Below are 26,524 nucleotides of genomic sequence, written 5' to 3' on the forward strand. Positions count from 1 at the left end.
GTAAGGTTATTTATATGCGCATAGATATATATTTAAAAAGTGTTTGTGAATAAATATGCGATTAACTTTAATGCGTACTACTTAATGCGTGTTTAGAAAATGTAATTTTTGAAAAATTTCACGTCAAAATAAAAATTTATGGATCCTTAACTGAAAAGCACATAAGCTGTAGCTTCATGCACTTTTTTACACGCTCCAAAATTTCGTCACTTTTCTTCAATTGCTCCGAATTAAGTGGCGGTTTTATAGCCTCCAAGGCTTCAAGGAAATAATTTCTGGAAAAGTCATTAATAAAATATAACAAACGATGCGTATACATTGTAGAAACTCACTTTCCAGTTTCATTTGTATAGAATTTCAATGCATCCCTTATCAAGCGTATGTCAACATTAGCTTGTATAGCGCCGCTGTAACTGAATTCTTGCACACAGCTCATTAAGCGCGCCAGCTCCTCGGAAACGGTTAACACAATTGGCTCAAGTATTGGACGTAGTAGTGCTGGTGATATGGTATATATCTCTGAATATACCCCAACTAAATTATCGCAACATTCATGCGCATATGGACGCAATTTGCCAATTTCCATTTCATTATCCCATTGAAAACGACCCAAATACATTGAAGGTTCTATTGTGCCAACTAAGGGATCACCTTTATGCTCTACATATGCTTCCAAGAGATTTGTAAATAGTTGATTTACGGAATAGCGTGAAGTTTCGATCGCCAGCGTGGGCAAAGGGTAACCATATCTACAGTGAAATCCATAAGATAATGAGATTACGGCAGCATGTATATATAATAGTTTTAAGGCGGATAACTTACTTAACAAATACATCGCCTACGTGTGGAAAGAAACTCTTATTGCAATAGGCGCAGTTGGCTAGGCAACAAAGCATGCGTTGTTCCCAAGTTATGACGTTTGAGCTCCAAAAGCGTCCAGACGTTAGACCGCTCTGTTGAACATTTGGATAGCCAATCAATTGCGAAACATTATGTGTTGGTGTCTCCTCGTCATGTGATTGATATGCCAACTCTTCAATAACACCGCAAAATGTAGATAAAAATTCTTGCAAACGTTGTGACACTTCGCGTTGACCGTCGGATTGAGGCTCGAGTAAGTTGCCTTCCCTTTAAGATAAAATGATTAGTTGAAGTACAAATAAAAAAAACTTTATGTTATTCATGCCAATTACGGTATCCCACGGATGCCATCCGCACGGACCCAATCCGTTATAACAGGCGAGTGTGATACATGCTCATCCTGGTCTAAACGATCACATTCGCACAAGTCTAAACATTCACACTTCCTTGTTATGACAGTGCGAATCGCAATAGATCCGTGCGGTGGCACCCGTCGCATACCGTAATAGACATGATTATTCTGATGTTCATTAAAAAATTTATGTTAACAATTATCCTTCACCTTATTTCTGGATTCATGCACGCATTTTGCGCCTCATCTAGCGTCTCTATCAGCAACTTCTCTAAACAATTTGGCAACATTGTTGCTCCTGGGAAATCTTCGACACCCATGTCCCACGTTTCTTGTTCGCCCAACTTCTTGCAGCGATCACTAGCTCTTTTGAAAGTTATAGAAAAACAGAAAATACGTATTTCATCAATCAATTTTTGTATAATATCCAAAGCCTCAGATGGTAAATCCAAACGAATGAGAGTAGCGTATGTGATGCGCGTATAACGCAAACACTGTGATATCCAAGGTAGAAACTGATGAGTAGCCGACGACGAACCGATGGGCCAGGCCAAGCCAGTTGTTTGACGCAAGGCGCGCAGATCCGAAGCAATGAGAATAGCAACACGCAAGTACGCGCAAAATTTTTCTATTCCATTTAAAACCATGCGCTATTTGAAAATAAATTTTTTATTAAGACATGTATGTATGTATATTGGTAATACAAGTTCTTACGCACTTTGAAATCACCCGGCTTTGGATCGTGTGCCCCTCGCAGTTCACCAGTGAAATATAACTGCCCAAGGCGCCATAAATCTGGCAGTTGTGATGCAGCTATATCGCAAATTTCTTCACAAAATACCACACGATTATGCGGTTGATTGGAATTATCGCGATTTTTGGACTCTAAAAATACACGAAAGGACGTATGTTTTGTCTGTAGAAATTATTAGTAAGTAGCCTACTTTCTTGTCCTGCTTGGTCCTTGGATGTGTACTGCTCGAATGTTTGTTTAAAGGTGAATTCTAAATATTTTGCACGTGCTTCGATTGCGTCCCAAGCAGGATCAACATTACGCAGACGATCGCCAATGGCGGTGCCGCTTTGCTGTACCTGAACCATAACACGAGAAAAGTTAACAATTTAAAATCACAAGTTTTTCATAGTTTACCTCAAGGCTGGTTAACGCTTTTATTAGTTTCTTTTGTTGCTCTACGCTCTGCGGCATTTTAACTACTTTCTCGTGCAGCTGCTTTCGGATTTGTAGGATACGTTGATCCACTTCTTCAAGCACTCGACGAAACATCTGTAGATAAAATAAAAGTAATCTAAGACGTGTTTTTATGAGCTCGACTACATTACTTACCGGTATTTCGGTTTTGCCAAAAAGGTTTTTGGCACGCGCGTAATCATTAACAACAATATCGTATTCGCCAGCCTGTGCGCGTCGCTCCACCGAATTTGGCAAGCAAAATAGGAATTTATGGCGCGATAACGCAAATAATACTGCGCGTGTGGAGTCAGCCTTTTCTTTGCGTAACAACACTTCCGTGAAAATATTTTGGGATTCACTAATTGAGCCTTAAAACAAAGCAGTTAGTAAGGGATAGTCAAAATTACAATTACCTACTCTCAATCGAGCTTTCAAGCACATTTAATGGCTCGGTGCCATATATGCGTGTGTCTTCTTGCAATTTATCTCTTATATTCATCAACGTATCTAGCTGGTCAATTACGGAGCCAGCGTTCGACTTCAAAAATGACAATTGTCCCTCCTTTTGACTTTCCACTTTACGCTTTAAATAGGATAAACCAGCCTTCAAATCCTCAAAGGAAGTTGCCAAGTGATTTTCAAGCAAAAACCAAGCAGGAGAAAAATTATCTTGCGATAAATCACCGCTTGCATCGGGAAACAAATCTCTTAAATCTTCCGGTATTTTTTGTTCATTGCCTTCAATAGACAAGCCGAGTGGATCTTCCTGTGTTAAAACTGATTGCGCCAATGTGCGTCGACCCCAAGCAAAGTTTTGTGAGGGAGATTCCTCTATCCATACCGCAGACTCTTTCAAGGGTCCAATTGTTTCATGATAAGCGCGGAACTGCACAGTAGAAGTGCCTTCGCCGCCACTTATGGTGGTAACAATGATATCGCCTTTACCCTTCGCCGGCCCCGTACGCGCTATAATTTTATTAGGCGATTTCCATTCTGCCGATAGTAAGCAATCAGACCCACAGATTTTCAGACCTGAAATATAGGGCGTCAACGATAAGTGGAATAATTATGCTCCTAGTGCTCCACTTACCAATTAAATCAGTTGCTCTAGTTCCTAAAAACTCTCCACGTATTATAACTCGAGTACCTGGAGGACCTTCCTTTGGCGAAAGCCCAGTTACGACCGGCTGTGGAGCCATTCGAGAATTTTTTATAATTTATAGAGGAGCTCCAATTTTCGTGTAATTAAAAACATCAAGGCGAATTCATATGAGGGGAAAGCCGAAAGCGAGTTTATAGACATTTGATAGCACAAAAACAAAAACTACACTAACAAATTTACGCACAATGACAATCGGAACACGAACAAATGTACAACAAACACATTATTTTGGCAATGCGCACAATTCGCCTTGAAATCACCTGCTCTTGTAAAACCAGCTTATATGAATTCGCCGCGGAAAACATAAACAAATGATTACAGTGGTGTTAGACGTTGCAGCAGAAGCGCTTTTTAAACTCATTTTGCTGTCGAAAGCTGGGACTCGGACTTTTAAAACTTGTATAATAAAAGTCCTTAGAAAAAAGTTATCCTTGCACTTTTATTTTATTTGAAATAAAATAATCGCTCAACCAAGATTTTTATTTTTTAGAGCAGTAATAACTGTTAAACTTGGCCAAATATTTTTAAATCCGAAGTAAAAGTCCTTTCGTAATAATGAACAGTTGCCACCTATTTATATGTATATATTTTTTATCATCTATATTATCTATTATCATCGCCCTATAGATGTGCAATAAGGTTTTCTTCTTTCGAAAAGAGTTGCCACCTGTTAAAAAAATTAACTCAAATTATTAAATAGTCAATGCCATTTGATCCGCACCGTTCATTTGATTTTGAAAAATGAGGTGAAATGTTGCTGTGCCGTGAGGATTAGTTTTTCGAAAATGGTTGCCACCCTTTCAAAAATAGGATTTATTGAATTTATTTTATAATTAAATGAGTTATAGCAATATGGGTATCAACTCAAATGGTTGTGAAAATGCTATATTTCTTAAGTACATGTAGAGGGTTGCCACCTGTTTAAAAAACTCAAATTCAATTTGAACTTAGGTAATAGAAATATTTACCACCATATGGGTGACAGACGTATGTACTTGAAAATATTTTGAGGAGCGTTGAAATCTTTTTAAAAGTCGAATTTTGTTAACTTATACGAAAAGTATATGAAATATTAAAATATGGGTAACAAACGAAACATTTTCAAGGAATATTTAGTTTGAACTTGGAAATCTTTGAATGGGGTTGCCAACCTTAAAAAATTGTATTCAAATTATTTAATAAGTTAAATGAATTATTAAAAGATGGGTATGTATTCAGGAGAGTTACCACGTGTTTAGAAAATCAAATTCAATTCATTTCATCAGTTAAAAATACTCTATTTTGAAAATACTTTTACAGAGGGTTGCCACCTTATTGATAGTCGAATTTATGACAAAAATTTTACCAGCACGAATTCGCAACTTCCCCTCCAAATGAAATGTCGAAATTGTGCTCTCTCCTTGCAAGTTTTACTAGTTTTTTGACCAAACGAACACGATTTAGTAACAATTGATACCACCTTGTACTAGTTTTTTGCCTAGCGAACACTTTTGTATTTTGTCTTGTAAATAAGATGGCATATATTTACCCAGTCAGCAAAAAAACCGAAATGGATCGGGAACGGGGGATGAAATGCGGATTTTTGTCGGTTAACGGATTCCATTTTCGGATACTTTGACAATCCGTTTTTCTAGTAAAGTGTGCAGTAGAAATGTATGCACAGACAAGAATCGAAAATTGTTTTGAAACGGATAGGTTTTTAGCTGTTTTTCTAAATTTCTCTATTTATTTGTTTATTCTATATTTTATAAATAAAAAATTTTTTTTATTTAATTTACTGATGCTTTCACAGATGCTTTATCATGGTTCGAAAAAAAATATATATAAATAAGGAAGCGCCTGGCGGTATTCGAATTCGAAACCTTCTGAAAGCTAACAAATACTACCACGCCCAGCCTCTATCGACTACGTTTGGTTTTTTGTCAATTTTACAGGTAATTTATTTTGTTATAATCATAAAAATTTCTGGCAACAATCGATTAATAATAAAATCGTTTTGATTGGAATTTGTCATCCATCTCTATTTGACTTTAGCAGAGACACTCAACTTTTCCACTGTCAACTATTCTGATTTGGATGAAATGGATGACGTTGCCGAGGTCCAAAGCGAAAATGAGAATTTACGCAAAGTGCGGACGAGATTGCTTCAGTGGGAGTCAAGTAGTGACGCGCTTGCTCCATTAAATGCTCTTCAATTGGAATGTTTGGATGTGATAAATAACCAGTGTCGGACCTACAATGAGGTAATTGCCAACCGCACCCATTCATATTGATTCAAAATTCTGATAAATATTTCACTTTTAGGTGTCGGAAGCCACATCTAACGCAGGCTATGGAGAACAATCAACTACTGCGGACAAACCACATTATGACTCAACGAGTATTACCGGCAGCGCAAGTGCGCAAGAATTACTAAGATTACCATCGCCTGGAATCAACAACAGTAAAGATTTCCTATTGTGGTACGATCGAGTGAAAGAGGAAATTACACGTCACGCAGATGCACATCATTATCAGTACTTGCAACAGCTGGAACAACGCGATGCTGAGTGTGGGGAAATTTTGGAACAGATCAACTCCGCAATGGCGCAGCTCAAGTCGTTGAATAGTGAATATGAAACAGTATCGCAAAAAACTAGTGCACTCAATACAGCCAGCGAAAAGTTGACGGAGGAGCAAAAACGTTTACAAAAGCTAGGAGATGAAATACAGCGACGATTGCACTATTTCAACCAAGTAGAGCTGCTGCATCAGCGGCTTCAAAGCCCCACACTTTCCGTGGCAAGTGAGGCATTCCGTGATTGTTTGGATCGTATCGATGAGTGTCTTGAGTACTTGCGAGCAAATGTAAGGAATTTTTTTAGCGAGGTCTATATTTATTTGCATTTACTTTTTCTTCTATTTTTTTAGCCCAAGTTCAAAGATGCTGGTGCTTACACAGTAAAATACAAACACTGTCTAGCGAAAGCCGTGACTTTAATAAAGAACTACACGCAAGTTGTAATGTCACAAGCGACCGCTGCCACGCTGCATCCCAAGCAGTCGCATTTTGCAATGCTACAAAGCACGACATCAACTGCAATAGAAGGTGAAAAGAAAGCCAACACCATAACAGCAAGTACTTCCCCGGATGCAGCGTTCGCTCTTTATTATGGCAAATATCAAACAGCTGCTGTGAAAATTAAGCGCGTGGCACAACTTGTCGAATCTCGTTTAGAACGCAGTGTAGAATATGAGCAGCTGCTAGCGGAAATGCATCAAAATTATCTAAACGAAAGGGCAACTATTATGTCACCAGCTGTTAATAAAGCTATACAAGAGCTGAAGGCGGCACACAAGGGAGATCATTGTGCGCTCACGCGCAGCGCTTGCTCATTCCTAGTGCATGTTTGTCAGGATGAGCAAAGGCTCTTTTTCCAGTTTTTCGCGCGGGGCAGCGATCAATTGACGTAAGAAATAGTAGTTATTTTTCGAGCTAAATTAAGATTTAAACAAAATTTTGCTACTTATAGCACTTATCTGGAAGGCCTGTGTACCATATTGTACGATACAATGCGACCTTTCATTATACATATTAACCACTTGGAGACATTGGCGGAAATATGTTCGATTTTACGCATTGAAATGCTTGAGGAGCATGTACAACAAAATCGTGAGTTACCAGAACTACGTCTATTTCAAGTATATGTTTATTAATATAATTTGTGTGCAGCTGGCGCGCTCGAAGCTTTTGCAAATACCGCAAATCAACTACTGCAGGATGTACAGGAAAGGTTGGTTTTCCGTGCGCATCTCTATTTACAATCGGACATTTTGAATTACAATCCGTCGGCTGGTGATCTGGCCTATCCAGATAAATTAGAGATGATGGAGGTAGAGTAATATAACTGTTTTCTTACAAATTTTTTATTGGTAGCAAAATATACATAATTGTTTTTTTTTTGTGCAGAGCATTGCTTTATCACTGCAGGAGCCACAGCACCTGCGTCGTTATGACTCGCGGTCTTCGCTCAATTCAAGTATTTCAAGTGCAATAGAAACGGAAAGCGTAGATACTGCATATCGAGCACGTAATATAAGTAATATCACTATTTTTAATATGAAAATGTACTACCTAAATCTAATCGTATCGCTTTCAGATTCATCTCCGGCGGATTTGCATGGCATGTGGTATCCCACTGTACGTCGTACATTAGTATGTCTTTCGCGTCTTTATCGTTGCGTGGATCGACCCATATTTCAAGGTCTCTCGCAGGAGGCACTCAAGCTATGCATACAAAGCGTGTCCGCAGCCGCTTCCAAAATTTCAACAGCTAAGGTAAAAGAAAATGTGATTTATTCCTTGTTTAAATCTCTGCCAATTATCACATTCTGCTCTCTACAGACCCCAATAGATGGCGAACTGTTCGAAATCAAGCACTTGCTAATATTGCGGGAACAAATAGCTCCCTTTCGTGTTGACTTTACCATCAAGGAGACTTCGTTGGATTTCAGCAAAGTAAAAACTGCTGCTTTTGGTCTTTTACACAAACGTAAACAGCTTTTCACCATGGGCAGCAATAATGCCCTGCTCGAGTTTCTGCTCGAAGGTACACCACAGATAAAGGAACATTTACTTGATTCACGTAAAGAAGTCGATCGCCAACTCAAAATGGTGTGTGAGCAATTTATTAAGGACGCGGTGCATATGTTAGTTTCACCAATCTTGCAATTTTTGGATAAAGCACAAGCATTATTACAAACGAAGGACAGCAAAGTTGCCGCAAATGAAAAAGAAGCTGCTGCACCAAAACTAAATTACGCCTTACGCCAGAGCGCATGGGCAAGCCCACAGCAAATTAGCAGCATCATTCAGGAAACACAACGTTTAATCAAAAGTAAACTATCAACACTGCAGCGTTCAATGCAACTATACTTAAGTAATCGTGATACTGAATTTATAATATTTCGACCGATACGAGTGAGTACCTAAACTTGCATATATGTATGTACATATGTAGTTGACTCCCTTTAATAACTATGATTTCCACAGAATAACGTCATTCAAACATTTGTTAAACTGGAACAAATACTAACCACAAACGGTTACAACAACGACGATATGACCATCACTGGCTGTCCAACGGCTGAACAGGTGTCTGTACTATTGTCCAGCGCAAGTATACTGGCGACTGAAGGTATAGTAAACTTCTCAGCGGCGGCACGAAAAATCAGTACCTCATCAAATGAGGAGACAGCGATAGGTGTAGCGGCCCCGAGAAGGACAAGCTTCGAAAAACGTGTGTCGTTTGAAGGTGGCGCAACGCCAGTAACTACTATGGAAAATCTCCCCGAAATGCCCGAATCTGGCTCGTCTGCTGCATCACCGGCACCACCTCTAACGGTTTCGGATAACAATGAGAATGAAGAAGGCATAGCGGCGAAAATTGCTAGGTAGTTCCGTTTACCCGTTAGATGGGAGCTCACGCAATGTATAACGTTGATGGTACGCTACACGATTTGAATTAAAAATTTAATTTGTGTTATTATTCTTACTTAGTTTATGTATGCATGTATGTATATGTTTCGTTGCTTGTCGACAACTTATATTCCATAGGCCAGCCTATTAACCTACATATTATTTTTTCAAATATTAATATAGTGAAATATATTCAGCTACGACTTATCTATATATATATGCAAAATGATTTTCAATTTAATGCATATGTACATACTGTTACTCCCAAAACTAAGCGTACGGCTCTTTTTTGTTAATATTCGCAATGCTTAACATGATAACAATTTCCAGAATTTTTTTAATATGAAAAAAGTGCGAAGGAGAGTCAACAGAAAAATTCTCAAAAATCAACGCGAAGTTTTAGACATTTGAAATTCGCACATTATTATATTAAAATTTAATGAGCTATAAAACTGCATAACTGAATTCTTTTAAGAACTTCGTATTAAATAGTTCGCGATTTTGCTGAAACTTTGTAGATTTTTCTTAATTTTCGTACACTGCTTCATTCTTGGATCGCTAAAATATAAGCCATATTTTAATACAAAATAAACAAAAAGGTTTTAGCATGTAATAAAACATTGCGAATATTAACAAAAAAGAGCCGCACGCTCAATTTTGGGAGTAACAGTATGTATGTATGTATGATAGAATGTGTAGTAAAAAATGTTGGTCCGAACGGATGCCCATGTTTACCATGCGGAACTGGCGCTAGCAAAGGAAGTTGTCCCATGCGTTAGAAAGAACAACTTAGAAGATTTGCATGTTTCAATAGACGCAAATCTCCACCGCGCTAAGGATAGGTTTTTTTACATTTTCGGGCTAGTTTCAGATTCGCAAAAAAATTATAAATTTAAAATTTGAGCAGCAACGAGCACAATAACGTTAAATTGATAGTTCACTTGATGGTTTTTCACTTATGAATCAAAGAAACACAGCTAAATATGCATATATTTATTGGTTAAAATTTGAATGTGTAAAATTCTTCTTCTTCTTCTGGCAGTTTGACAATTTTCGCAAACTCGACCGGAAAAATAGCCCGGCCGAGGTCGGGTTAGCGAGCAAAAGAACTAGCCCTGGGTAGTAGCTCAATTTTTTTTGCGCTAACTCAATAACTCCGGCGCCAACTGTGGTGTCAGCGCAATAGTGCAGTGTACTGATTAGAAAAGCTGTGCGACGTAACCTCTATAGTAAAAAGTAGGGATGTCAATGGCAAAAATACATCGATGTTTTTCATTAGTTGCGTTCCAGATGCTTCACGATATTCACGATTTGCAGCAATAGCTGTTTTCTCCATTAGGTCGGTGTTATGCAGAAATTTTGTTTGGCAAACTGCGTGCAATTGTTGTTGCAGCAAACTCGGAGAGAGCGAGTTTGGCGACTCTCACAGCAAACTACTTTTGTTTGGTCAAACTGCAGCAAATTCGGTGTTGTCATATACAAAAATTTTGGCAGTTTTTGCTATACACAAAAATTGCCGTGATACCGTAAGCCAGAGAACTGAATTTATGCTGTAGGAGCTTCAAAGATTAGGGCACAGTTAATTGCCTATACGATATCATAAAAAATATATTAATTGTGCGCGTTATGTATATCTGAAATTCTCATTTCGTGTTGGCAATAGCCATGAAAACCATAATGAACGTGCAACCCTGTGCCAAACTCGACATAGCCACCTCCGAGCAAACTAAGCAGCCGCCATTTAATTTGGCAAACAAAAGTTTGTCTGCATAACACCGACCTTAATAAACCTTATGGAAGGTGGCCACCTGGAACAACTTCCTGTAAAAACCTGCAAATCGTGAAACATCTGGAACGCAACTTTCGATTCGATGCATCGAAATGTACATCGATATTTGTCGTTGCATCGAAAGGCATACATCGATTTGCATAGGATTTCTCAAATAATGTTTCAAACAAAATATGTTATTAGGACATTTGTACATAATTTGAGATAAAGTACAGCAACTGAGCTAATTATGGAACTTTTTGGAGCCATTCATAAAGCAATTTAAGTGAAAAATGATTTTTATTTTTTTAATTATATATGGAAATTGACAGCAAAATAAAAAAGCACTTTCCATTTAAATTGCTGGTGAAACCGGCTGTAAAAATAGGAATTTCAAAAATTTCATTTACTCATTTTTGGCACTCAGTATGCAATAATCAGCATCAGTTTCATTTCCCCGAACCGGTTCACTTTTCACTTTTGGTTTCCATGGTTTTACTATGTGCGGATGACAAATTTTCGGGTGCAACTCAGGATAAGACAGAATATTTTTAGTAAAGAAAAAATTTGCTAATTCCTAATCAACTGTGGCGCCAAGACGAATTTATACATATATGCCCTGGGATGCACTTGCATCGCAGACAAGCTTCCCTCCCTCCTTGTGGAAAGCTTTGTGATCTTGGTAACGTAAAAGGCGTGACGTAAAATTTTATGCGGCTGTATGGCGTGGGGTTTTTCACTACAAGCTTCTTTAAGGCAGATAACTCCGGAAAAGGGATCGAACCGAAACACAAATGGTGGCCACAACTTAACCGTGGTGTGTCATAGGATTCATCCAGATGCAAATAGTTGTTTGCGAACAAATATAAAATATCTGCTGGCGAATACAAACTTTATTTAGATTTGAGATTATTAATTACCATGGCTAATGTTTCTAATTTTAATCGTTTTATTTCTAGCTCTGTTTCTCGCGAGGACTGTTGAATGCGGTGCTTTTCCTCCTTGATCGCCAGGAATCTTTGTTGCACGGCCAACAACTTCTCCTGCGTCTCCAACAACTTATCTATTTTTGCATCCATATTTCTTTGAAAGTCTGCAACAGATTTTAAATTCATTTGGAGGAGTTTCAACTCTTCATCACTCCCACTTGCTGGTCTTTGTATGTCGCTGCGTTGTGTTTGGAGGAGTTGCAACTCGTCATCACTCTCACTTGCTCGTCTTTGTATGTCGCTGGGTGGCGTTTGGAGAAGTTTCATCTCTTCATCACTCCCACTTGCTCGTCTTTGTATGTCGCTGCGTGGTGTTTCGCTACGAGTGGAAGTGAATGCCGATGGAGATGGGCCCGGCAAGGCACTATGGGTTGAGCTTGCCTCTCTGTCGCCGAAATTGCTGTCACCACTGTCACTGCCGTGCTTGTATGATTCTGCAGATGGTGCATTTCCGCACGCTGGCTCACTTTTGTCGCTTTCATCACAAGCCTTCAATCCGGCGGCCTCAAGTATCAGCTCCTCAGAGGCAGTAATGACCTTCTCAGTATAGATTCCTCCTCCAGATTTATTGTGGGAAAGTTTTTTCTTCGCCTGATATTTTAGATCGGCGAAAACCTGTAATCAAACGCAAATGTCAAAATGTCCTAATAAAATTTAAAATGAAAATCATTGTGAGAATACCTTCTTCCACTTCCGCCAATCCTTAAATGGTGGGCCTACTGCATTTAGTTGCATAGAAAGCTCCTCCCAGAGACTGATCGATTTAGCTCTGCCTTGTGCGAAATTAGAAAATTTGCTCTTAGCCAAGTTGGGGTGCTCGGCCATAAACTCCACCATTACATCCTTTTGGGTAGGGTTCAGTTTAGTATAATTGGACCTTAAATAACAAAAAGTGTTAAATCTTTTATTCCTACACATTTCAACAATTTACTTACATTTGCGTTGTTTGGTTCGCGCTCGATTGACAGGTAGTGTTCGAATGACATTTCGAACGAACGAGTACGCTCACCACTAGTTCCCGTATTTCATCAAATCGAATTACGATATAAAAAATTCGTTCACATGTGACATCAAACCGAATTACGATAAAAACAATACGTTCACGATGTCAAAATCCGAAAAATGTGAGTTTTACGTGACGTTAATTCGATCACGTATGAGACCAAGGTGAATTTATAAATGGTGGTGTTACTAGATCAGCTGATTTTGTGTGTATATTTCGCCTCACGGCTTAATACTGTCAAACTGAAATATTTCTTTTTTTTGGATTTTCACACACATTTTCGCCTTGCGTGAGAGGAGTCGAGCCCTGTTGAGATCTATCAAATGCTAGTACGCTAGTAAATAAAAATACTTCTTTTATATTTGAAGTGAAAAAATTTTATATTTATTTATTAATTAAATTTTTCACAAAAAGGACGGATACAGTGTGGCTTATAAAAAATGTATTTTTATAAAAGCTTTTCGTTTGCAATTTCTTTGCTTAATATTTGCTTGTATATACATACGCATGAATGTCTGTAATTATTAAACATATATTTTTAAGCTTAAATTTATACAGTAAGACTATTTGTTTGTGTATACGTCACTAACAACTACTACAGGTGTTCGTTTTATTCAATAATACAACTTCAATAAAAAAATGTATAAGGTAGTATAAATTTTAGTTTTAATTTCGTCTCATTTTATGACTTTAATAAAGAAAATGCACTTTTGATTGCAATGATATGCTCTACTTAACTAAGATACAAGGCTTTTGCCGTTTATAAGACACATTTGTATTCTCTTCATTTACGCACTTAGTACGCAACATTTTTAATTAATTCGAGATTGCTATTTATTTCAAGTTACGAATCCTATTTGAGATGTAGAGCTACCTGAAGTCTCATGCTATATAAAAAAAAAAAAATACGTACTTAAATATCAGCTCATTTAGCTTTGTACATATGAGATTTTCAGTGTTTATACTTAACATAAAATTATTGATTATTGTTGGATCTCATCGTTTAATTACAATCAACGCTTTTCAACAAAGATTAGCATACTGCATTTGATTAACATAAAAGAAAAGGTTACGAAATATAAATAAATTGTAGCAAAATAGAGTTGGCGCAAGAACCGGTTGTCAACTAATGACCACAGTATTGGACGGAACACGGTTGTTGAGCGTTGCTCTGGCAACTAAGTTACATTTAAAAACTACGTATGTTTCGTAACGTTGGTTTTTTCGGATTTTTTTTTTACATAAATATTCGAGCGACTATGGAACCAGCTGAGCATGCTATTCCACTGTATTACATCCACTTGTCTTTTCTAGCTTATACTATAGGTATTTTAAATGGTGTGCAGTATGTGAACACTAAAGATTTGTATATGAAAAAAAATAATAGTTGAGGGTAAAAATCGTCAATTCTAAGCTTAATATTAAACACCACCTCAAATATTGGGACCAGGAAAAGTGTACAGGAACGGCACAAATTTTTGTTTTTAACTATCTTAGGGGTGGCTTATGTGAACAAATACAGACAATTAAGCACTACATGCATTCGACTGCGCATTAGATATATAAATACGCTAAAGAATAGAAGTGACACAGACATAGTAGCTCGCCAACCCATATTGTAAATGGAACAGTATGGACACTGCGAACTGCCGCACACTTCACAAATGTTCAGCAGGTATGTGGGTAACGCATCGAAAATGGACTCATTGAAGCGCTCTGTAAAGTATAAGATGTGAAAACAATAAATCAAAATTTTAGTATAAAAGTAGACAATTAACAGAACAACATCGAAATAAACTCATTCCGTACCTGGCGCATAGTAGTCGTAGACTCGTATGGGCAAATAACGTGACATATTCGCCACTGGGAACCAACGTTCGATAGTGAAATTAACACAAATATCCTCTTGATCAAGCTGCAACGAAAAAAACAGAGAAAATTCGTTTACGAAAATTCAGTTATTTAAAAACCACAATACTTACATAGTCAAAGTAGAAGATAACTTTCTGGTGAGTGTATTTAGCCCGACGTAAATTTCGCACACGATTGCTTAGCACGTAGTGATCGAGACGTTGTTGTTGTATCCAATAGCCAGTAGGTATAGCGACATCAAGCACCGCCATACCGGAGCGTTCCGATTCGCGTGTATTAATCCAACTGAAAAAAGTTTATAATTAACAAAAAGTTCATTTAGTACAAACAAAATTTAGTTCAAGCAATTTCCTCACTTTTGACAAGCGACGTATGATATATGCGACTGATTTCTGCCGTGGAAGATGGCTCTAGTATGCAGACCGAATGCTGGCACAGGCGGTTTCGTCTGGAATTTCGCTATGTCAACATTGTATTGCACATGCATTTGCAATATCGCATAACCAGCACCTTTGGCTTGCACCTTAACTGTTCCCCAAGATTCGGGTATCTGTTGGGGAAAATAAGAAAACATTAAAAAATATGTATATATGTATTCTTAAGCCCCACTCCCAATCAGTAAACTCACCTCAATACTTTGCAGCTGCGCCAAATTCGTGTCATCGATATGTAAGGCTTGTATTTTGCCGCCTTGCGATGACGCCTCTACTTCCACCGTCAAAGATGAAACCTCACGTATACGCGAATGTACTGTATACTCGACAAGTGCACGCAACGCTGCACTGGTATCTTGTGTAGATGCCCAGCCGCCATCGTTCAGACGTTGCGCATTCAACCAACGTACTATTGGATCGACAATAAATTCACGGCGAGAGACGTAAACTAGCAACGCATAAGCAGTTGTCTCAATATTCATAGCATCAAATTCGTATGGCAGCCGCGGTAGTGAGAACCATTTTTGATTTTCTAATTTCTTTGGCGGTTGTGGCACCTCTTTGCTACCCCAATACATAAAATCACCGATTACGCGTGCATGTCGCCGCAATATGGAAAAGACATGCTCAGCCATTGGTGACTTGCAGAGTAGGAGGGCATATGCAGTGATGGCTACGTCATATGGCTCTTCGGTATCTTCCAAGAATTGCATATTGCGTTCGATCCATGATATGGCGCGTTGTTGTGCCAGCGCAACACGCGCGCCCAGCGAACCGGAAAGATCTTTAACCGAGGCCAATGAGATAAGTACGTGCGAGGTGAGCGTAACGTTGCGATTTTGTAAACTAGTATTATTGGCAAAATTCGTGCGATTCATCTTGCGATCTGGCAGCCAAGTGACTTCGTAGAAACCACCCTCAGGCGTCTGATGTTGCAATAACCAACGCATATTCTTCTCGATGATAGTTGGGTCAATCCAAATAAAATTTTCCCATTCGTAGAAGGAAGCTTCCTGTTGGAAAAAAACGAAATAAAACAAAAAGAAAAATGGAGCATTAAAATAGATACGGTATCGGTCATATCCAAAGCTACCCCATTTCAAAGTTATGTTGTTTGCCGCTTATGTTTATTTATTTTTAAGACTTCTCAATTAAAATACGGTTCATTCTGTTACAAAAGCTATGCAAAACCACTGTGTGTTAACCCCAAGTTTAAATTTTTTTTTGGATAATTGCAAAAAAAAAATCAACAAATTTTCACCAATATCCATTTTTTTTTTTGTCAGAAGTGTTCGAGTTTTTTTGTGTATACAGTTTTACAGCCCATTCAATTTTAGTCTGATAATGCGAAAGTTTCGTGTAGCTAAATATTACCATTGATTTTTTAGAATTTTTTTATCGTATTGACTTCCATATAACGAATAAATACAATTTATTTGCGTATGGAAAAAAACCGCAACACCCTCGGCAAAAAAATTCTAAACTTAAAAAAAAAAAACCTGGAACTGTCCCGATAAGAACAGGAGAATAACTTGAGACTCTCCTCAAAAGCTAAAAAAAAAACTTCTATTTACAGTATCTGGGTAAACAACGATATAGCTGACAGTCTGTCCACGACAGTTGAGTCTACGTAACCGGAATGATCCAGATGTATATCTGGCCAAGGACTGTCACTTCAGCCCGAAAACCCGTTTTGTGGTTAGCCGCGATTTTTGGGAACGAAAAGCTCAGTACATTGCATAAATCATTAAAAATAAACTGAAACTTCCTCAATTCACCATCACTCACCTGGAAAATACGGACGCAATACGCAGTTAACCACACCGACGAGGCAGAGTTATTCCAATCCGACCGGAAGAGTGAGAATGAGCCATCTGGGCGCATGAAGCTCAATTGGCGTTGATAGCCAATATTCATGTGATAGAAGGCATGCTTTTCCGTTGTCTTATTACGTTGATTAATCAAACGCATATACATGATTGTGTACAGATTCGCAGCGAATGAGAATGCATTCTGTTCCGCCGATTCCATAGGTAAATAGAGCAGTGAAGTAGCATTCACTGGCATCGTAGGGAAAATCGGTCCAACCACATCACCCACAACGGAGATACGTGCTCGATTCGAGCCATAGACAAAGTAACGATCCACTTGGTATGGTATCTCTGGTGTTTGTGTAATATTCACATGCATATATTCAAGTACGTAAGCGCGATTCGAAAGATCCAAGAGTATGGATTGATGGCGATATTGCGGCAAACCATCCGATTCAACATGCAGACGCCGTGTAATTGTATCCGTACCCAGCAAGGTGGCCACATGCAATGTTACATCAATATCACCCAACTTTTGTGGCACCACCGGCACATAAACCACCGTAGTACCCTGTGCATCCAAGTAGATGAAGAACTGATGCTCACCAAAAGAGGTACGTGGATTGTAGGAACGTACAATACCATTTTCCTCGACATGCACAAACTTATAATCCTTGCTGCCATGCAACACTACCGTTGCCTCTATGGGCGTGGTCATGTAATTGAAGACAGTCACACGTATGCCAACCTGTTCGCCTTGTCGACAATGCGTGGGCATCTCGACGTTGATGAAAAACGGTTGTACGCCAACATACTCAATCGCTTTGTTCAACATACCGAAACCTTTCGAGGGGCTAACACTGAAGGCGCTCACCATCCAGTAGGCAGGGCGATCTGGCACCTCAACATTGAATATATAACGTCCATGCGGTCCAATATTTACATCTTTCCATAGCCAAACATTTTCGTAGTGTCGCAAAATGCGATTAAAACGATACTTGCGATAATCTAATAGTTCGGTGTCATTGCGTATGCGACAACCAATTTCATCGGTACCATCATCACAGTCAAACTGCCCATCGCATTTCTTATTTAGCGGATAGCAACGTCCGGACAGGCACTCGCCGTAACCGAGTGTGCGATTACAAGTGTCGTAACGACGCGGTACATAGCCATCCGTGAACACAATTAACCCGCTGTATTCGAAGGTGCGATTCGCGTCGATGCCGAACGAGGAGGCGGGGAAGTATACTAGCTCATCGGGTGTGCCCTCATGCGTGTGCCAGACGTGCTTGTATGTGCCATTTGTTTGCTCATCGAATGTGGACATTTTTGTAACTATTTTCGCATATGTCAACTCATTGCCTGCCTGCATGGTGTAAAATGCGCTGTCGATGCCGGAGAGCCCCACATATGAGCCAGCTTCACCGAAAATGGCCACTTCAACCTTTTCACCCGTGCGTGCTTTACGATTATTAATGTAGACCGTGAAGTTGTTTCGTGAAATGCCATTCACCGGGAATGTCAGCGAATCCGCAACTATTTGGCCAGCGAGTGTTATCTTCCAAACGACAATGGTAGCCACTGGGGCCATCTCTGCGCTCAGTACAACTGCGATAGTGCGTATACCCTCTATTATTGTTTCCCGATCGTTTACCAGTATTACACCCTTGGACATAATCAAATAGTTGAAGTCCTCCAGGTAGAAATTCGTACGAATGTGGAAGATGATGTATTCGCCAACGACCGGCGTATCTGTGCTCGTGGAAACCTTGATATGTTGATTGCGTGGCGAATAGTGTGACACCATCAGAAGTTCTGTTTGAGCGCGTTCACCGCGCGGATCAGTGAAACTCGCTTGCAGACGCATACGTTCTACGCCATTTAAGAAATCCCGCGATTGGGCACGATCATCTAGCTGTAGATCATTACGTAGATCCACTTTAACAGCCCAGATACCAGGACTAGCGGCGGACATTTGCAGACGCGTCGGTGGCCAATCTCGTCGGCCTCCACTCTTGCTTTCCACAAAGCCGGTGACATCCATTATACCTTGCTGTAGCAGATTTTTATGAATTGGTGAACCATCATGATACTCTACGGCCAGGTAAGCGGTGAACGGCATGGAGGGCTTGAAGACTTGTGGCGACTCGCCTAAGAAGGCCACACGAATGCTGGAATTGTAGACGCGCGCAATTGCATAGCCTGAAATCACTTCGTCGTAGAATTTTTCGCCAACAGTAGCGGTGATTAATACTTCCATGCCTGTAGGAATTGTCGGAGAAGAAAGACATAATATGACATAGAGGTTCAAATACATAATTACTGTTGGAATATTCCCTTAAAAGTGAAACGTTGAAAAGCCGGAACACGAGTACAAATAAAAGTTTCAATACGTTCGATGTTTTCGAAAACTTTCCAAGTTTAAGTGATTCGTTTATAATTTACATTTGCTATTTTAACATTTATATATGAGCTCACCCGCCAGTTGTGGCACCAAAACCTCCAATTCGCGTACTGGCCATTTGAAATGGAATGTACCGTTGAAGTAGCGCAAATAAGGTAATGTCTTATGATAACTACCCGTCCAAGAATCGTACGTATCAGGCACATCGGGTTTGCGCACCCAGAAAGGCCATTCCTCTTCAAATTCATAATGCCGCTCGACAACATACTGATTGCGATAGAGCATATCCTGATTACGATTAACATCTTCTGGTGTAGGCACTGGACTGTATTGATTGTAGTACAATTCTTTCTGATGTTGTAAATAACGTGCAGCTTCTTCGGTGGGTGAACGTCCCAAGCGGAATTTTTCGTTTAGCACCTGATTACTAAAGTATCCGATAGGTCTTATCGTTGCTTTCAACGTCAGATTGCCGCGTACTGGGTGACCACTGGTGAAATTGGCCATCACGCGGCCATGAATAAAATGGTCGGTGGTGAAAAAGAATGCTGGCATTGTGACATTTACTTCAAAACGAGTCTGATAATACTCTTCTACACTGAAGTGCCCTTCTTCCACTTGACCTTGTGCAATTACACGAATTGTCCACTCACCAAAGGTGGGTTGGTCAGCGAGTTTGTATTCCAAAGAGACGGAACCAAGATTCGATTGGCTGCAGGGGAAAGAAAAAAATGTAGTTAAACAAGTACGTAATAGGTTAATTTTCTTACCGTGATAGCCAACGCCGCAAAATATGTTTATTCGGATCCAGCATATAAACGTCAATTGCATTATCGAAGCCCTTCAGCTCAGTTGTGATCGGTATCGAACGGAAACGCACAGTTTCGCCCTGCATGTACAAAGGTTTGTCGGTTTGTATGAATATACTCATCGAGCGTTGCGAAAAATCCAATCGTGTTTCATTCAAAAAGGCCAAACCACCGAACACATCTTGATAAAAACCCTCTACTCGCAGTTTGTACTCGCCATTGACGCTCGTAGGCGGCACTCGCATCAACATCGTTTCGGGTACGCCCACTTTTACATCTTTGGAATCACCACTGATCTGCACACCGTCGCACGAAATACTCGCATGCACCGTTACTGGGTACTGAGCACGCAATATCGATACCGCAACCTTATAGATGAGGCCAGGTCGCACCATGCGTGATGCAACAATAAAATAAGTCGGTTCACGCGTATGGAACGATTCTAAGAAAGTTGCCTTCACATTGTACGAAGTTTTGCCGCGGCCGAAATTTAAATCTTCCTCACCGCCATAGCCCACATTCGGACGTTCATCAACTGGCAAATCATTGAAGTTATCGGTGCGATAGCGTGTGCGATCGGGATCATTCGTATTATAATTTGTATTTTGGTTAAAATTCGTATTTAGATTCTGATTCGTATTGGAATTCTGATTATAGGGATCATTATTGAAGCGTTGATTCACATCATCGTAGGCTTGAGAGCCAGGGAATGGATTTTGTGGATTATTTTGATTGTAGACTTGCTGTTGTTGTTGTTGTTGTTGCTGCTGCTGTTGTTGTTGCTGCTGTTGTTGTTGTGTATTATAGTAATTCTCTTGTTGTGCAGCGACTATGTTTAAATTGCAACAGAGCAAAAGCAATGCGGCTGCAAGAAGCCACTGTTTGAATGGTGGTGAGTAGGACATGAAGGGCTGCAGCATCCCGTTGGGATGCATTTTTAACACCTTTGTATGATCTGCAAGTGGAAAAGAAAAATAAAATTAGTGACATGCGGCTTATAAGATCACAGAATGAGATTTTCAAAGAGCAGATCCGGCACAAATCGATTAGCACCATGCACTTATATAGATTCATTGGGTACCAAAGGCACGTTCAAAGGCAATGCGCACAGTGTAGCAAATAAGAAATGTAAACACTCATTTTTATAAATATGTGAGGCGCAAATATTCTGGTAATAAATGAATAATAACATATATACATTTGTATGTAAGTTTGTTGTTCTAGCAGCAGAGCTCAACTCCTCCTGCCCAGGAAATCTGATTGTTGTTGTATAGAAATTTCCTAAAAAGAGAACTATAACAGTGCTTGGCCAGACAAATCTGTAAGTTGTTCCGGCTACCTAGCCCCGACTACCGTAGGAGCACCAGGAAGTCTTGACTCAACGTGTGGGGACTCAGATTAGATTGATGCTGAGTGTTGTTGAAGTGGTTCTCTCCATTATATAAATACTACGAGCTGCATAGATTGCAAATTGTTGTGTTCTTTCACCGCTATCATCTGCATTTCGTGCTCGATTGATCTGATATGGCAGACTGTTGCCGACAGCGTTGTCGTACCTTTGAAATGCGTGTTGCTTGCTTTCCTGCTTACAACTGATGTTATACGACTCCCACAAATACTATTTTTTTCAGTATCTGCGAGGGAATTCTAAGCCGGCCTTCTTCACGTTGGATCGATTTTTGTGTGAACCTTGCGTACGTAGCCGAGGTCTCTTTCTCACTCCGGGTGTGTTATGTATTGCCACGTGAAGAAGCGAGCCCACCATTCGGGATTTGTTACGAGTGTGTACAATGCGACCTTAGATCTATTGTGCCCTCAGAGATCATCATAACACATCATCCAGCCCTAGTGCTCTGATGAATCCAAGCAGTTTCGAAGGAGGTAGCTAGTGTATATGCGTAGCCTCTGGCCACATTCTTCCAGGTGTGTTGGCCTTCTGCTCTGGTGAAAATCGTAATTTTTGGTCATTTTTTAAGGGTTCCCTAAGGTCCCAAAGGTGGCCTAGGCGGTCAGCGGCTGCACTTTTGTGAATGACGGTTTAAGCCCTCTCTAAAATAGTGCCACGCCCTCTCCCCTTCGCCCACCGCCCCTTTAACCGTCGCCCATATAGGAATGCCAAACTTGTTGCAGTTAGAAGCAATTAAAAAAAAATCGAAAATTTTCTAAATATCATCAAAACCCAAAACACTGCCCTTCCGAAAGCCCTTCCTGAGAGTCAAGAGGCTTTCCACTCTATACTCCTTTCTTTTTTTGTATGTAGCTGCACAAATTGAAGTGCTTCTCCTTTCGCTACCCATGGAAGGCCTTCCAAAAGGGCTTTTATAGGACATACTTCAGAAGGTTTTTTGGAGGAGTTATTTTAAGGTATTTTATAAAAAATCATAAATCTTTGAAGTATTTGATAAGATTTATATTAAATATGTGTTATTGCAATTTAAAATGTTTATTGGAACTCATTTGTAATGCATTCTGCAATATTTTATTGATGACCGATCAAAAAACTATCTTTGGGTTATCAGAGATGAAAAGTACAAAATTTTTAATTTGTTAAGAACTTACCTACTGAAACATCTATTTAATGCAAAATAAGTGTACATGTAGGCATTTAGGAAATGTGTGATGATAATGGATCCCAAGCCATGTTTCAAAATATATAACGACAACATGATAGCTAATAGCAACTATGTAGATGTTGTTCCCGCAACCATACACGCTTCCATTCAGATATGAATAAAATATAAACAAGTAATTTTCAAGCAAAAAATAAAACCAACTTCAATTCTCACATAAAAATTTAAGATTAGTGTTAATTTGTCCAGACACAATGATCGGATTTAAAGAAAATTAGTATGGGACCACCTGTGACACCTTTCCTTTAAAAAAAATCGGTTAACAAGTAATTTTTAGCAAAAAAACCCGACTTCAATTTTCATATAAAAAAAAATATATATATATATACCCCATGATCCACTAATCGGATCTTAACCAGATTAGTATGGGACCACCTCTGAGACACTACCTTTCCGATGCAAAAACAATTACCGAAATCGGTTCACGTGGTTCAAAGTTATGCGGTAACATACACAAAAAAAATATATATTTTCCGACGAACTGATAACCTCCTCCTTTTTTGGAAGTCGGTTAATAAAATGTAAATACATATTTACAAAGATGTGTATGTACATAAATACATATCGTCGTTTAAAGTACAAAACCGCGTATGTGGGTTTGCATAAATTATTTTCCAGAGTAAAAATACTCATATTTAAAAATGGTTCTCTTTTTTATGAAGCAATCACATTTTTGGATAGTATATTTCAGGACGAATGGATAAAAATTGAGTCAAGAGCTTGTGTGAGCAAATCCAATTTTTGGCAGAAAATGTCAGTTACGCGGTTTTGCAAAATGACTATACGCGATTTTCTTTAAACGACGATATGCTTTCCATATGCACCATTGCACCTATCTACCTGTGCCAGTTGGAAAATGTTGTATAGCCAAAATATTCAGCATAAAAAATGGTAAGGAAAATAACGTCTGCTATGCCGCTGGGTGCGCACTGGAGCGATCGCTCTGAATATACATACATACGAATGTATACATTACATGTATACATGTATACATATGTAATACTGCACATACTGACCACTAATGCTGCACAGTACATGTAGTACATTTTCATTCTCGAAATATAGCACATTTACATACATACATGGCATGTGCATAAATAAACACTGCGTCGCATATTTTTCACCCCTTTTACGTGAATCATAACATGAATTAATTCAATGAAGGGGCATGGTCAGGGGCCAAAGAATAATTAGCAAACTGGTTGGCTGTTAGGTGAAGTGGAAGAAATGCAATTTGCAAGCCATTTTTTCGGCTCCGTTTAATGTAAGACCCAGGGATAATTCCAAAAATATATGTAAAAAGCAACTACTGTTTGTAATAACTGAAGCCATGAATAAAGTGTATGCACGTACATATGTATATTTGTAGGTATGTATTCTATGAAGTCCCTAGTTGTTGTAAAGAACGCTGACACCTGCTCCTTTATTCAGCTTTCTAATTGGAATTTCGGGGAACAGGTAGTTCGTTTTAAATATTAAACTGCTCGTAACTACATATTTAGCGTTTTAGCCATAACAATGTTTTACAATTTCTTACTTTTTGGTCAACGCCCATGCACCAACAACAACAGCTTTTACTTACAGCAACAACGAAGCAAAGGTATTTGCCAAGCCTCGCTTCGTCCGGGCGTTGTCAACAGAGCTACTAATTTTTCGCATTTTCTAACCGTTTTCACTTACCTTACGTAGTACGTAGTATTTTATTCGTCCACTTGATCACTGTTCTAACATTATTTGCAACAAAATGTTAACTAATATAAATAAAATGAACCGTAAAACAAATCAAAAATAACACACCGAATTCACAACGCACTGCCGCGGTGATGACAAACTTCTGAATGCTTTTTCCCTCCCCCAATTAAATCTATTACAAACTAATAAATCTATTACGTAAAAAGTGTTGCCGACTCTTCGGCGGCTTCAAACGAGAACAGGTGAAATTAGGAATGAAACGAAACGAGTAAATAGAAGTACATACTCGATACTTTTCGTTCGATACCAAGTAATTTTGGCATCGACACTTTTGAGCCAAGTACGGAGTAGGTGTCGAAAAAAAATACCCGTATCGAAACCCGATATAAAGGCGAATTTCTTTCGGAATTTTTTCCTCCACTAATATAAATCGCACAGTGCTTTATGCCTTTTTAAACGCCAGTGACCTTCAAATATTGAAGACGTAAATTTTTTCCTGAAACCAGTATGAAATGAACTTTTTTAACAGATATTTTTGCTTTCCTTCCATTAGGGAATCCATGTCGTGGGGATAAATACCAAAAAATCTATTCAAAATATTTTTTAAGCTGTACTTAAGTCAAAAGAATAAAAGTCCAAAGAAATGTGGGTTTAAAACATTTTAAATCTTCATTGAAAATTTAAACCATCTATTTTTGAAAGTCATTATAAATATCAAGTTAATGATTCTACCACCCGAGACTCTTTTTCCTGATATCCTATTTCACAAGCTTCTAAACATCGTTACAGTTATTTCGCTATCTCTTCTCGTTTGATTTTGTAAATTTTTTTTTTCAAAAATGGAACACTGTGCGGCGTGTACATGGCCCAACGTACAGAATAACTCTATTATTCTTCGCGCTGAAAACATTATCGGACAATGTTAAAGCCCAGAAATTTCGTATCGAAATTTTAGCTTTCTAAGAACTCACCATATAAAATCCGTTAAATTTTATTATAAGAGATATAAGCCTGGAAATTTGTTAAATTATAAACTTTTATTATTCGGGATTTAGAATTCGCCGAGGATGATTAATGTATTACTTAAAAAAATCAATTTAATCCAGCTCATACGGAATACTTCACAGCCAAAGTACCGATACGAGTAGGTATCGATACTTTAGGTCCGATATTTTTCGTGCATCGATACTTTCCTACGATACTACTTTCAAGTAAAGGTAGCGATACCTGCATGATATCGTTTCATCCCTAGATGGAATCCAGGGCCCTTATCGCAGAACTCCACAGGCAAACACTCATCATCATTCAATAATACAAGGTTAGATAATTATTGACAGCTGCAGTTTGACACCCCCTTGCATTTACGAAGGCCGGAGAAAAGGGGAGGAATGAAATCACTAGGTGCGAAAATGGTAGTAGAAAAGTACGCAACGTAGGCAATTAGTAGTGAAATTCCTTTTGTAAATTCGAATGTATTTGCAGGAAATCTGGCATTTTAAACGAAATGTTGAACGTAATATTGATGTATCTATGTGAATTACGTAATTGATGTGCTACTTAGCTGTATAAAAACTGCAAAATGACTCAAAATTAAAATAAGACTACTATGGGATTGATGTAAACATCCAATTTAAAAACAGTTTATGTTTTCATCAGTTAAATATGCTTCATATGCATATACAAATAAACATATTGCACAAACGCTCATACTCCTATTTCACACCAAAGCTACACTGTTTCCATGTAAATGTGCAAAGAAGCAACACAGTGCCACTGCTAAGAGAGCGGTGCGAGAGAGACAACTGTCAGTTTATCGAACCTTGTATTACAGTGGCTACACACGACGAACATATCCGCGCACATGTGCGCCAACATGCTCGCTGTCGTTTGCTACAGACGGCGAGCGGCTCATAAGTGATTTTGTACTCAAAGCGTAAACATGGAAAGGAAAGACGCGGATGATGCAATTGAAATACTTATGACTTAGGGTTTTTTATGTATGTGTTACTTAAATTTATTTATATTTTACTTATATGTATGTACATACATATATATATAGTAATTTAGCCACATTTATCAAAAAT

At 38.8% G+C, this 26,524-nt stretch overlaps 4 protein-coding genes across 6 annotated transcripts; 1 reads left to right on the forward strand and 3 right to left on the reverse strand.

The window, feature by feature from the left end:
• Positions 1-6: 6 nt before the first annotated feature.
• Positions 7-3,813, reverse strand: Sec5 (exocyst complex component secretory 5). The gene is made up of 10 exons (XM_017622355.1): positions 3,496-3,813; positions 2,823-3,437; positions 2,559-2,773; positions 2,364-2,498; positions 2,158-2,305; positions 1,932-2,098; positions 1,424-1,863; positions 823-1,128; positions 333-749; positions 7-275 (listed from the first exon to the last, which is right to left on the reverse strand). The coding sequence occupies exons 1-10, from the start codon at positions 3,602-3,604 to the stop codon at positions 137-139; spliced, it is 2,691 nt and encodes an 896-aa protein (XP_017477844.1). The 5' UTR covers positions 3,605-3,813; the 3' UTR covers positions 7-136.
• A 1,756-nt stretch (positions 3,814-5,569) lies between these two features.
• Cog3 (conserved oligomeric Golgi complex subunit 3) lies at positions 5,570-9,238 on the forward strand. The gene is made up of 9 exons (XM_017622344.1): positions 5,570-5,810; positions 5,872-6,414; positions 6,478-7,016; positions 7,080-7,219; positions 7,280-7,440; positions 7,517-7,646; positions 7,707-7,885; positions 7,952-8,527; positions 8,600-9,238. Exons 1-9 carry the CDS (start codon positions 5,649-5,651, stop codon positions 9,002-9,004), a joined length of 2,835 nt encoding a protein of 944 aa, XP_017477833.1. The 5' UTR covers positions 5,570-5,648; the 3' UTR covers positions 9,005-9,238.
• A 2,428-nt stretch (positions 9,239-11,666) lies between these two features.
• On the reverse strand, positions 11,667-13,146 carry LOC108367702 (uncharacterized). Its single transcript, XM_017622393.1, has 3 exons — positions 12,718-13,146; positions 12,464-12,659; positions 11,667-12,397 (listed from the first exon to the last, which is right to left on the reverse strand). Coding segments are annotated over exons 1-3 (909 nt in total). The 5' UTR covers positions 12,720-13,146; the 3' UTR covers positions 11,667-11,686.
• Positions 13,147-14,001: 855 nt separating this feature from the next.
• On the reverse strand, positions 14,002-24,588 carry Mcr (macroglobulin complement-related). 3 transcript variants are annotated; one of them, XR_001848281.1, is made up of 10 exons: positions 24,429-24,588; positions 20,080-21,073; positions 19,384-20,021; positions 16,880-19,167; positions 15,286-16,104; positions 15,014-15,207; positions 14,768-14,942; positions 14,595-14,700; positions 14,221-14,501; positions 14,002-14,166 (listed from the first exon to the last, which is right to left on the reverse strand). XR_001848281.1 is itself a non-coding variant. In XM_017622375.1 (9 exons), the coding sequence occupies exons 2-9, from the start codon at positions 21,051-21,053 to the stop codon at positions 14,290-14,292; spliced, it is 5,406 nt and encodes a 1,801-aa protein (XP_017477864.1). In that variant the 5' UTR covers positions 21,054-21,073; positions 24,429-24,588; the 3' UTR covers positions 14,002-14,289. The 3 variants fall into 3 exon arrangements, 2 of the variants coding, with proteins under 2 accessions (XP_017477864.1, XP_017477873.1); XM_017622375.1 differs by having other exon boundaries at positions 14,002-14,501; XM_017622384.1 differs by lacking the exon at positions 24,429-24,588 and adding an exon at positions 24,286-24,394 and having other exon boundaries at positions 14,002-14,501.
• Positions 24,589-26,524: the final 1,936 nt, after the last annotated feature.

Source organism: Rhagoletis zephyria, unplaced genomic scaffold, assembly GCF_001687245.7.
Source record: "Rhagoletis zephyria isolate East Lansing unplaced genomic scaffold, Rhagoletis_zephyria_1.1 Rzeph_scaffold_00047, whole genome shotgun sequence".
NCBI classification, from domain to species: Eukaryota; Metazoa; Arthropoda; class Insecta; order Diptera; family Tephritidae; genus Rhagoletis; species Rhagoletis zephyria.